Below are 12,760 nucleotides of genomic sequence, written 5' to 3'. Positions count from 1 at the left end.
ATAATGCTAAGTGAAATAAGTCAAGCAGAGAAAGACAATTATCATATGGTTTCTCTCATCTATGGAACATAAGAACTAGGAAGATCAGTAGGAGAAGAAAGGGACAAAGAAAGGGTGGGTAATCAGAAGGGGGAATGAAGCATGAGAGACTATGGACTCTGAGAAACAAACTGAGGGCTTCAGAAGGGAGGGGGTGGGGGAATGGGATAGACTGGTGATGGGTAGTAAGGAGGGCACGTATTGCATGGTGCACTGGGTGTTATACACAACAAATGAATCATTGAACTTTACATCAAAAAACAGGGATGTACTGTAAGGTGACTAACATAATATAATAAAAAATATTTTTAAAAATAAGAAAAAGAGCATCCTTAAATTAAAGTTCCACACTCTCTCAGAACTCCACTCTTCCTTTTATAAAGGTTCTTCTGTGTGTCCACTGTGTCTTTTTCACAGTATCCTAGGATAGTCAACTGGATAGTCCTATCTGCAGCAGGGAACATGGGTGAAATCCACCCTGGAACCTCACTGAAGGAACTTATCAGGAACTTTTCATAACAAACACAGCAGGGAAATGCTAGAGTGTTAATGCTTGGGTTCACATGTCAAAATGTCTTAGTCTGTACCAGCTGCTCTAACAACATTCACAGACTGGGTGGTTTTAAAGAACAGAACCTCATTTCTCACACTTCAGGAGTCTGGGAGCCTCAGGTCAAGTTGCAGGCAGATTTGCTGTCTGGAGTCACTCCCTCCCTAGTCTGTCATTTCCCTGTCACCTTACATGGGGTCAGGGGGCAGGGAGCTTTCCCAGTCCTGGTGTGTAAGGGCACTAATCTCATAATGAGGCAGCACCCTCTTGATGTAAGTGCTTCCCTAAGGCCTGACTTCCTCCTCCCATCACATTCATGTAAGGCTTCAACATGGGGATAGTAAAGGTCACACATACATTGAGCTAATATCAGAAACTAAAGGATCAATTAGTTATTCTCTGCAGGTGGAGGGCTCCCCCCATTCAGCACCTCAACCTGAGGATTCTCGTGGATCCACTAGAAGCTTCTGGTCTCTGCATGCAGACAGCAAACACAGACCTTCAGAACCAGCTGGTGACCTTGGGAATATACAGCTTCCACCCCAGATTCTGGGCAGAACTCGCTCTACGTGTATCATGCTTCTGTTACTTGTGCTTTCCATGGATCATACTTCTCATTTTCCAAGGATTCTTTTTCTACATGGAATGGCAATTTCTCTTTTTGTTCTCACGGTTTTCAAACTTGTTTAGTGCAATTAGTTATCACAACATATCCTTTAATTAATGCAAGCTAGGTCCTTGACCTTCATTCCTCCCTCTTCTCCTCCCACCCCACACATGCGATATCTAACAAGAACACGAGGCTTCTCCCTCCTTTGATGCAGGTGGCAGATTGACTCCACAGAAGCCCCCCCACCATGAGCAGGACCCCATTAAGACCATTGACAGAGAGCACACAGCTTAAGCCAGTCCCTCTCTGTCTCTATTCAAGCATTCACGACTTGCTGAGAGGCCTGCCCTCCTCTCAACAGACACGATGGTTAAGGTGATAAAGGTTTTATACTCTCTTACGTGTGAGTGAATGTGTGCATATGATCTTTAGACTCTATATCCACACAACATCCTGGTGCAGGTTCCTTTGCTTTCCCATGCTGTCATTCACATTGATGCTGTGAACATGGTTCAAGACAGAGACCCTACCAGGTTTCTTTCTTCTCTTGCTTTGGATTGTTGATGCTTCTGTGGCCTCAAGTCCAGCACGCACTTTGTGCTGCTTCTAAAAATCTTGTGCATTGAACTGAGTGGTCCTTTGATGAACAGAGAGTGTAGCTGGGATGCCTGTAAGGTTCAGATGACATACATGGAGATATTTGTAATTCATTAGTATCTAGGGACAGGAACAAGCAAGTGTAAGTGACACTGTCTTTTGTAATTGTTAGTTTAGCTGTTTTCCTAAGTTTCTAAGTCAGAGACTGAGGAGGTAAGCACAGAATCATGTGTCTAGAGAGGCTCCCTGGGGGAAAAAACAACTTTTAGGAGTGGAAGCCACAGACCCTGACAGGAAATCTGCCCATATCCTCCAGCTCCATCTACTCCTGGAGCTTAAAGATAAAATTGGTGGGTAGTGTGCACCCCCAGGAGGTTGAGATCCCCTTCTACAGTAAGGTTTATGTCTGGGCTCACAGTGAAATCCCCTCACTGTGTCCTTCACGCAGTAATACAGGGCCGTGTCCTCAGTTCTCAGGCTGTTCATCTGCAGATACAGCGTGTTCTTCCCATTGTCTCTGGAGATGGTGAATCGGCCCTTCACGGAGTCTGCATAGTATGTGCTACCACCATGGCTAACGTATGTGACCCACTGTGGCCTCTTCCCCAGTGCCTGGCGGACCCAGCTCATCCAGTAACTACTGAGGGTGAATCCAGAGGATGCACAGGAGAGTCTCAGGGACCCCCCAGGCTTCACCAGTTTTCCTCCAGACTCCACCAGCTGTACCTCACACAGGACACCTGCAGACACAAGACATACTGGTCAGGAAACTGCCACATACATACAGTTTCTCTCACTCGTATTCAATGTCTCTTGTTCTCTGTAAGTTACCTTTTAAAAGAGCAACAAGGAAAATCCAGCCAAGCACAGACTCCATGGTAAGTAGTTTGTGTTCTGTGCTGATCAATGAATAGGAATACCTAGGAATCCCAGGGCTGGGGCTCCTCTCCCATCTGTAGGATCTGGGCTGCGCTGGGCTGGTTAAATAAGCAGAAGGAGGGTCCTATTTGCATGTCCTCTGACTATATAGCAAATTTGGGAGGTGCCAGTCAAGATCTCAATCACTCAGAGCAGGTGTGAGGGTCCTGTCAGAATTTTGCAGACGTGATATCCTCCAGAGATTGTTCTTTACATTATGTGATTTTGCTGGGGTGATTACTTATCATCCATTATATTCCTTATTTCCACATATGTACCCCAATCATGTGATGTAGGTATCAATTTATTGCCATTTTATAGTTGGATAGGTACACACTGCAGAACAGAGGGGCTTTCTGAGTGTCCAAGAGCACACATCAGGTAAAGTGAGCCCGTGTTGGCCTTATGCTCCCCACCATGGGACCTGCCTGCTCCCCTGAACCACCTCCCAGTCAGAATTGGCTATATGTAGCGGGTTTTGCAGTCTTTCTGAGCTTCAAGATTCCCAAATAACCTGAAGAGTGGGTACCACCTTTTTCTGTCTCAAAAACTTGGAGACACTGAGAATCCTAGAGAGAGAAAGTCCCAGAGCTGATGGAGATGCTGTGCATTTTCAACAAAAACAAGCTGCATTTACACATGATCTCTCTGTACACATCCATGGAAGTCTCAGTAAAAAATGAAATGGTGGAATCATTAACAAACAACGAAACTCAGAACACCTGAGATCAGGATGGATATTGTTATTTAGGGAAATTTCCTCATCTGTGAAATGGAGATCTGCGTACCTCGAATCTCAGTGTCATGATTACACAAGTTAAACTTTTCCCATTATCTGGCACTTCACAAACTTTGGTATTAACATAAGATTATTAATTCCAAGAAAGGAAGACACTTCTGTGTTTCGACAGTATTTTCTAAGCTGTTTCACTATACAGAAGATGTTTGAAGAATATGGAGCTGAAAAACCTTGAGAGGAGACCAGCCCTCAAACACCATTTTGTCTTGGATCATGAGCTCCATGGTTCCTGAGTTCCCCTGGTGGTTGTGTGTGCCCCCTGATGGTCCCAGTGAAACTGTTGATGTCACTGACCCAAGCAGAGATACAGGGATTCATTTTCTCCCTTCTCTGTTTTTGCAACATGCAAGAAGAGACCCTCCCATCATGAGCACCAAAAACCCTCCTTTTCTGAGGATGTCTCCTCCTACCTGTTCCCCCTCTTTGACTCCCCAGTATGCTCCTTGTCTTTAAATACTCAGCTATAAGTTTCTGTATTCAGGGGTGAGCAGGAATCTTGCATCAAGACTTCCTTATCACTGTCCAAGTGTCAGAAGAAAGTTTTGTTTAATAGCAGAAAGAAGAAAATGAAAGATTTCTGGACCCACAAGTTCCACTGGTAGGAAACAGGCTGATAAAGTGCTCATCTTCAAACATGTGGCATCTTCCAACAATAAGGAAGGGTTGATCCCAGACAGAACAACAAGCCCAGAAGCTGAAGTCTGAGAAAGAACATTCTCAGGCTCTGAAACCTCATGGAGTTTGTTGAGATGGATATACAAATTGTTTAGGTTTGGTGACACCTTTAAAAACTACAGTTTATCTCTTTTGGAATAAGAATATCAGTACCTGCCATCATATGCTTGCCCTGCAGTTGTATTTTATGGAAAAAAAGTGTTGTTTTGTGCTATCACAGGTGTATTGATGAAGAGAGAGGATGAAGCAACCCACCNATCTCTTTTGGAATAAGAATATCAGTACCTGCCATCATATGCTTGCCCTGCAGTTGTATTTTATGGAAAAAAGTGTTGTTTTGTGCTATCACAGGTGTATTGATGAAGAGAGAGGATGAAGCAACCCACCGTCTCACTCCACTGGAGCTATGTGTTCAGATTTGGCGTTTTATAGGTGATGATATCTAGGTGGTTTTTGGACTTAATATAATGTTTAATGCATTGACATTTTGGTGGCTGTCTCTGTGTGGAAATGTAAATGTCATGTGGCATTGAGGTGAACATTTGCAGCTATGAAGGTATCTTGTGTTTGTTGAGTCATTCCTGAACCTGTGGATGAAATCTTATGTGTGCAAAGTGACTCTGTCACACTAGATTAATATAGAGATCTTGATATTACCACCATGTGGGTGAGTCTGGGACTGAACTGGAGGACAGACAAGGGCAATCATGTCCTGTCCATTTAGGGCCTGCAGATGGGGGTTCCTGATGACTCCACATGTTTGGTAGGGGACACCTTTTGAACCAGAGGATGTAGTGCTCACCACCAAGTGTAGCCAATTTACTGTGTAATTTCCATTCTTCCTTCTGGTTCTGAGAGTCTAAAGAATGTTGATGGATACACATGGATGAACCAAAAACCCCATGAGGCACAGAGACACTTTGCAGGCAACAGCAAGGAACGACACATATTGAAGTCCTTGCAATTGGAGGAGTATTCCTGGGTTTGGTGTGCACCTGGTTCATTCAGCCTTGACTGGGTGATGTAGGACTGCAGTCAGTGGAGGGTGGATGCAACCCTACAACCTGGGTTCTGGGATATTATACCAGCACCCATGACCACCCTCACGACTGACTCTGATGAGACCCAAGAGAGGTGCCACAGGATGTCCCTTACATAACAAGAAGGTCCCTGACATTAGTGTCGTGTCCTCAAGACTCTGAGGTCTTTCCCTCAAGGTGTTGTAATGTCATGGATTTCATTGTATGGGAAATGTAGCCTCTCTCAGTAAGGTGAGGGTCAACCGCTTCTCCTGAGAGGAATTGCCCTTGTGATCTTGTGTCTGGTCTAAACTTTGATCTGTCTTCTGGGGACAAAGGTCCCCTTTCCATGCATCTAAAATCTGATATTTTACCTAACTTGCTCCCAATTATTTTTGTTGTGAATCACTAATGAAATTTCCATTCTCAGACGAGAATTCTCTTCAGAGGCAGGCACTGGAATACCAGGGTGGTGTCAAGTGGTGAAGACCATGAGGACAGCACATGGTAAACAGGCATCCTCAAGCTTGTGCTTGTTCCTTAGAGAGGGATGGGAGGTGCAAGGGAATGCCAGCTGACACTGGTCCATGCTTCCCGAGTACCCAGCAGCACCCTGTGTGAATGAGCCTGGTCCAGGAGAGCAGGATGACTGCACGCAGGCAGGACATGGGAGACAGTATCTGGACAGGTTGCCCAGGAGGAATGGGCACAGATGAGCTATGAAGAACAGCTGTGGTTGTAAGTCCAATCCAAGTGAAACTGCAGTGAGACTCATGACTGTTTTATTTAATTAATATCCACTGCCAGTTAGTAATAAAATGGGTGAATGAAAAAAGTAGAAACTCATTTTCCTGGATCCACAAGTTTATGACCATTCAAGGAATCATTTCTCCCTTTCTGCCTGAATTGCAGCAAAACCTCAAAGTTATGTTGAAAATTATATATATATATATATATATATATATATATATATATATATATATATATATATTTACAAATATATGTATTACAATTGTATTATAAATATAATGGGACATTTACTATGTCAGTTGCTAAAAATGCCTACTTTATTTTAATTTTTAAATTTTTTTTCACAAATAACAAGCAACATCANGATGCATATGGTCCTTCTCTTCACTTCGTCTGTATCTTCGGGGTAAATACCCAGTAGTGCAATGGCTGGGTCATAGGGTAGCTCAATTTTTAACTTTTTAAGGGACCTACACACTGTTTTCCAGAGTGGATGTGCCAACTTGCATTCCCACCAACAATGTAGGAGGGATCCCATTTCTCCACATCCTCTCCAGCAATTGTTGTTTCTTGCCTTGTCANCAGCAATTGTTGTTTCTTGCCTTGTCATTTTTTGCCATTCTAACTGGGGTAATATGGTATCTTAGTGTGATTTTGATTTGAATTTCCCTGATGGCTAATGATTTTGAATATTTTTTTATGTGCCTGTTAGCCATTTGTATGTTGCCCTTAGAGATTCTATATTCTTGTTAATATTTTCATTAATATTTTTTTCAAGCCTACACATCGTCTTGACCATTGTTACTCTGAAATCCATTTCTGACAATTTGGATATATCCATATCCATAAGTTCTGTGGGACAGGCCACAGTCTTTGTAACTTTTCTGTGTTGGGGGGTATTCCTTTTCCTTGTCATTCTGATGAGGATGGGTTGCGAGCCCAAATTTGACCAGAACCATGACATGTGCACTTGTTTAGGGACCATAGGGAAGTGGGCTTCTTGATTTTTCAGGGTGCTATCTCACGGAGAGGCCTGCCTTGCTGATATTCAGGCAACCCTGTTTGGGTAAAGTTGCCCCATCCCCTGTGAGAGGGGGTGGTGATGGGCACAATGCAAACTGGTATTTCCTGACTTTTGTTCTCTGTTGGCTTTCCCTGGCAGTTTTCTGTGACTCTTCTGAGATTCAGAGCAGCAGTGGCCGTATCCTAGCCTCTGTCTGAGAACAGAGAGATCGCAGTCTGCTCTCTACTGAACTCTCCTACCACTTTAACTCCATTTCTTTTGGTGTTGCTAAAAAACCCCGTAGCGTCCCACTTGTGTGCCCCACAGCCACTCTCCCAGTCTTCGCTCCCAGGGCCGGCATGTCTCTGTCCTTTGCACTTCTAACACCACTAGCCACCCCTGGTTCCTGCGTGCACTCCAGAGATCCCTGTTTCAGTGTGGTTTGTGCATGCTCCTGAGCTCCTAGTTTCAGTCTGGTTCAAGTGAGCGCTCTGGAGTCAGTCTGCTTTCTTGGCTGATAGCGGTCCGCAAATCTGGCCTGCCCCCCAGANCTCTGGTTTTCAGTCTGGTCGTGTGTGCGCCCAAGGTCCCATTCTCAGTCTGCTTTCTTGGCTGATAGCGGTCCGCAAATCTGGCCTGCCCCCCAGAGCAGGAGGCCACTGTTTCCCAGTGCCCAAGCTCGGCAGCTCTCTCCCCCTTCCATTTATTTTCCAATATCTGTGTGCAGATTCACAGCTCCCTGCTTCATACCTCAATACTCAGTACCAGAGATGTTCTTCTGTAGAGATCCAGATGTATCTTCCTACGTCTCGGCCTGATTTCATGGGTGTTCAGCATGATCTGGTTGATATCCAGCTCGATTCAGGGGACCAGCTGAAAAAAGGTTCCCTAGTCCTCTGCCATCTTTTTTCTTCTCCAAGAGATGAGTTTTGATTGGAAAGGAATGTAAGCCTTACTCAGGAGACCAGCCACATGGACAGAGTCACACTCTTTTTGAAAAGCCAACAGTGAGGTTTCTGACTGACACAGGGGATTTAAAGGGGGGGGGTGTTTGGTTAGTTAACCAAATAAGGGAGTAGATTTGTTGGTAACATTTCCTGAGTACACCCAGGTTCCATGATGCCAACTACAAAAGTAACCCCAGCTCCCCTGTCTCTTCAGCTGAGAAGGGAACCACTTATGCTGCCGAAGTCCAGGAAAGAACCAATATAGAGGAGTGCAGGAAACAAAAGCTGGGTCTCATATGTGATCAGGTACATCCTGGTGTCACCATCTGGTGTGAGAAAAAAGTGACATACAAGTTTGTAACTCACTGAATATCACATGAGTACTTGGGAATGTTTTACTCAGTAAGCTCAAAAGAAGCTTCAATGAAAAAACCAAAAGGATAAAATGACTTACAAATAAGTGGCAAACCAGAATAAGGCACATGCTAAGACATATAACATTACAAACCATTATTTTCAACACCTATAAGGTAAAACTTGCAATGTTTACCTACACATGCCAAGGAAGTAGGAAAGAGTGGCCTCCAGAGTGATGAATGGGGGCAATCCACTAAAAGTGAATCAGCAGTACCATGGGAGATGGAACTGGTAAAGGAGTTAATTCTGTTATAACTGTATGTCACCTATTCAAGTATCTGGAGGAAAGATTAAACGTGTTGAATCTAGGGATGCCTCTGGGTCCAACTCCCTTCCCATGTCCATGTGAGCACTCATACACATGGCCTACCTACTTCTCCCACCACCACCCCAGCTGAACTTAGTGCAGTGCAGACCCATCCACTGCCACACCCTGTGACTGTGACCTAATCCCCACAGGTGGCTCCCAGGTGTAGGGTGCTGGCAGCCTGAGGCAGCCCTGTCTCCTGTCAGATGCTCTAGACCTGGCTTCCTGAGGATCCTCCCTTTACCCAGCCTCCTGACAGATGTCCCTGAGAAGGGGCATGGGCTGGCAGAGGGCCAGGTCACCATGAGGGTGCTCCTCTTGCTGCTTGCGCTCTGGGCAGGACTAGCTCCTGTCTGGGGTTCTCAAGGCCGTCCCTCATGGCTCTACATCTCCTCTGAGGTGGTCATTCCCAGGAAGGAGCTGCACCATGGCAAAGACTTTCCGATGCCAGGCTGGCTGTCCTACAGTCTGCATTTTAGGGGTAAGAGACATGTTATCCACATGCGGTGCAAGAATCTGTTTTGGTCCAGACATCTGCTGATGATGACTCAGGATGACCAAGGAGCCTTGCAGATGGACTACCCCTTCATCCCTCCAGACTGTTACTACCTCGGCTACCTGGAGGAGATTCCCCTTTCCATGGTCACCGTGGACACGTGCTATGGGGGTCTTGAAGGTATCATGAAGTTGGATGACCTTGCCTATGAAATCAAACCCTCAGCAATTCCCAGAGGTTTGAACACATTGTTTCTCAGATAGTGGCAGACACCAATGCAACAGGACCTACCTATGAACTGGGACATAAGGAGGTTAGGGACCCCATGTTCTCTCAAGCAAATGCCAGTGCTGTCCCCAGGATCTCTAGTAAGATGTAAGCATCCCATCATGGAAATGTGAAAGCACTTGCCCTAAGTTCCAACTCAATGTATACTGTGTTCAACAATGTGTCAAAATGTGCCCAATCCTTGATAAGGGTATTTAGTTTAATTGACACATTGTTTCAAGCTGTTGATGTAAGTTATTCTATTTCCTCCATTATCATTTATGATAAGAGAGATACAGTTAACATGGTTGGTATTCGATATTTTCAACGCTTTAGATATATTATGTATTCACGTTTGAAACCACATTCATCCATAATTGTGATTAAAGAATGGCCAGAGGATAACAATAATGAACCTGCCACATATAGCTTATGCTCAGATAAAAACCTCATCATGCTGGTTACCTAGGCAGACAATATTTAGTGTTGTCTTTCATAGCAGAGCAAAAAGTGGGAAGAAGTTTTGGTTTGTACTATGACACTATAACTTTTACTTGCCAGAGAAGATCCACATGCATTATGTACAGACCACCTGGTCTGACAGATTCCTTCAGTAACTGTACCTTTGTACATTTAAACCATGTACTGCGTGGTACAACAGCTGACTGCATATTCAGAACTGATATGATATATCTCAATAAAAGCCTGACCCATGATTGTTGTGGAAACTACATAGTGGATCAAGGCGAAGAGTGTGACTGTGGCTCCTTCAAACAGTGTTACAGCAACCCATGCTGTACGAGTGACTCTACCTTCACCACCGGCAGCAAATGTAATACAGGCAGACGCTGTACAAACTGCACCTATTCTCCTGCTGGGACACTCTGCAGACCAATCCAAACTATATGTGATCTTCCAGAGTACTGCCATGGGGGGTCCCTGGCCTGCCCTGATGATTTCTATATGCAAAATGGAACCCCATGCACTGAAGAGGGCTACTGCTATCATGGAAATTGCACTGACCGCACTGTGCACTGCCAAGAAATCTTTGGTAAAAATGCTGTGAAAGGTGCAGATGCCTGCTACGACATAAATAAAAGAGGAGATAGATATGGGTACTGCACAAGAGATGCTCGGAGAAAGAAAGGTAATGCCTGTGCCCAAGATGACATTCAGTGTGGAAGGCTGCAATGTGGTAATGTCATGCATATCCCTCCATTGCAAGAACATGTGGGATTCCATCAGTCTCTGATCTCAAGGTTTTTGTGTTTTGGGCTGGACTCACATCGCTCCACAGGAGCAAATGATGCTGGTCATGTGAGACCTGGTACTCCCTGTGCTCCTGGAAAGTTCTGTAGCAACACCTACTGCAATGGCACTGTGGCTCAGGTGAATTATGACTGTTTGCCTGAGAAATGCAGTTACAAGGGGATTCGCAACAACAAAAGGAACAGTCATTGCCACATAGGTTGGGATCCTCCACTGTGCATTAACAGAGGTGCTGGTGGGAGCATAGACAGTGGATCCCCTCCTAGTAGAATGTGGTCAGTCAGGCAAAGTAATGAATCGGTGATATATCTGAGAGTGGTCTTTGCTCGCATTTATTCCTTAATAGCTGCATTTATCTTTGGCTTTGCCACCAATGTAAGAACAATCAAGACTGTTACAGTTAAAGAAAAGATAGTTGATGAAGCCAATCCTGAAATCAGTCCCCAGTCCCTTGAACAACAAATAGACAATCCACAGGAGAATAACACAGGAGTAACTACACTACCACAGGAGAAACTACAGTAAGGAGGTGGCAAAGCTGAAATCCACATTTCCAGGGGTCTGTAGGAGACACAGGGGTCCCTATGCACATCACGGGGCTCTCACACCAGTTGTGTCATAGGTCACTGAGCAGCATTCTGAAATAAAACTTATAAAGTGCACAATGGTGGTGTCATTTTTTTTTATCAGCCTGTAAGAACCCACACTGAGCCAGAGACACTATCCAGAGTACCTGAGTCAGCCACTGGGACTTGAGCTGAGGTCCCTGGGTGCAGAATTAAAGAAAGTTGCCACAGGCTCCTGTAGGAGCAAACTCATGACATTTCTCTAAAACAGTGCTCATGAGATCACTGAGGTTTCTCTCATTGTGCAGATAATCTCTCTTTCTCCAGTCCCAAAGTGGGTTCAGGGCAACTGAGGGTTACTCCCCACCCACGCTGCCTGTCCCACCCTGGGGTAGCTGTGGGTTATAGGGGAGGGTGACTGGGGAGCAATCTCCCTTAGTGCAAGCCATGCCTCCCTGGAGAGCAAATTTCTGAATGCAGGAGACTGAGAACATGATCCTGAACTTTGCATTCCATGAAATCAGTCAGAAGGGTATGCAGAAGTGCCCACTGATGACCTCAGCATCCAGAGGGAGCCCTTGGAATGTTCATCCCTCCCTTCCCTCTTAGTCTGCATTTCAGGGAGCTCAGCAGTGACAGTAGCTGAGCAAGTGTGGTGAGAAAATCAACTTGATGTTCTGAGCTGCTGCCTGGGCATGGGGCACAGAATCACATGCACACTACCCCCCCCATCACCCTTAGATAAGAGCTTGCCTGGGATTCCCACTCAGGTTCTCCCAGACAGCTTTCATAATAACCATACATAAGCAAACACTGAATCATAGAACACTGCACCAAAAACTATTGATGTACTGTATGGTGACTAAAATAACATAATAGAATTTAAAAAAATAATGATAATAAATAAAAAATAAAAAATAATAAAAGAAAAGAAAAAAAATCATACAGAGGTGATCTTGTGAAACATTATGGACCACAGCCCCGTTGCTTCTGGGATGTGTACATCATCAAATCTGGGACTCCACATCCATGGTGGGGTGTAGTGAATCCCCACCTTCAGTTAAATGGCCATGTGGGTCTCATGTCCCCAGAGTGGGAGCTCAGATGCTGAGGAAGTCACCTATTNTAGGAGTTCAGATGCCAAGGAAGCCACCTCTTAACCCAGTGTGGGCAGCTTATGCCTATTCTTTCAATAGGACACAGTCTGCATGTTCTTAATTCAATACAGCAGCTGTGGTTCCCCAACACTCTTGTCTACAAGGATGGTTTCCGGGATGCAACCAGTGCCCCCCTCTAATGCCTTGGAGACAAGAATGCCTCACTCACCTCCTCACCCAGGACTCTAGCCTCTCTGGGAAGGAGATGCTGCTTGTTGGTGTTCTGTAGCTTTGCTTGGGCTGATGCCAGGTGTTGCCAGGAAGACATACCCTAAATGTTCAGTGCTGTAAAAGGTCAGACTCTTGGCAAAGATGAAACAGTAGGAACCAGCCTGGGGAGTCCCAGGTGTGTGTATTTCCTATTCTTCTCTAAC

The 12,760-nt window shown here is 44.9% G+C and overlaps 1 protein-coding gene and 1 gene segment (V, D, J or C); one reads left to right on the top strand and one right to left on the bottom strand.

Annotated features, from left to right (window-relative positions):
* Window positions 1-1,541: 1,541 nt before the first annotated feature.
* On the bottom strand, window positions 1,542-2,741 carry LOC109488358. The segment is given in 2 exon segments: window positions 1,542-2,536; window positions 2,628-2,741. Coding segments are annotated over 2 exon segments (561 nt in total).
* A 6,113-nt stretch (window positions 2,742-8,854) lies between these two features.
* On the top strand, window positions 8,855-12,343 carry LOC100483557 (disintegrin and metalloproteinase domain-containing protein 21-like). The gene is given in 3 exon segments (XM_034651285.1): window positions 8,855-9,346; window positions 9,349-9,495; window positions 9,864-12,343. Coding segments are annotated over 3 exon segments (1,884 nt in total). The 5' UTR covers window positions 8,855-8,934; the 3' UTR covers window positions 11,189-12,343.
* Window positions 12,344-12,760: the final 417 nt, after the last annotated feature.

This window comes from Ailuropoda melanoleuca, unplaced genomic scaffold (assembly GCF_002007445.2).
Source record: "Ailuropoda melanoleuca isolate Jingjing unplaced genomic scaffold, ASM200744v2 unplaced-scaffold3551, whole genome shotgun sequence".
Taxonomy (NCBI): Eukaryota; Metazoa; Chordata; class Mammalia; order Carnivora; family Ursidae; genus Ailuropoda; species Ailuropoda melanoleuca.
The sequence above is the reverse complement of the archived record's forward strand: the minus strand, read 5'-3'. Positions and strand labels throughout refer to the sequence as shown.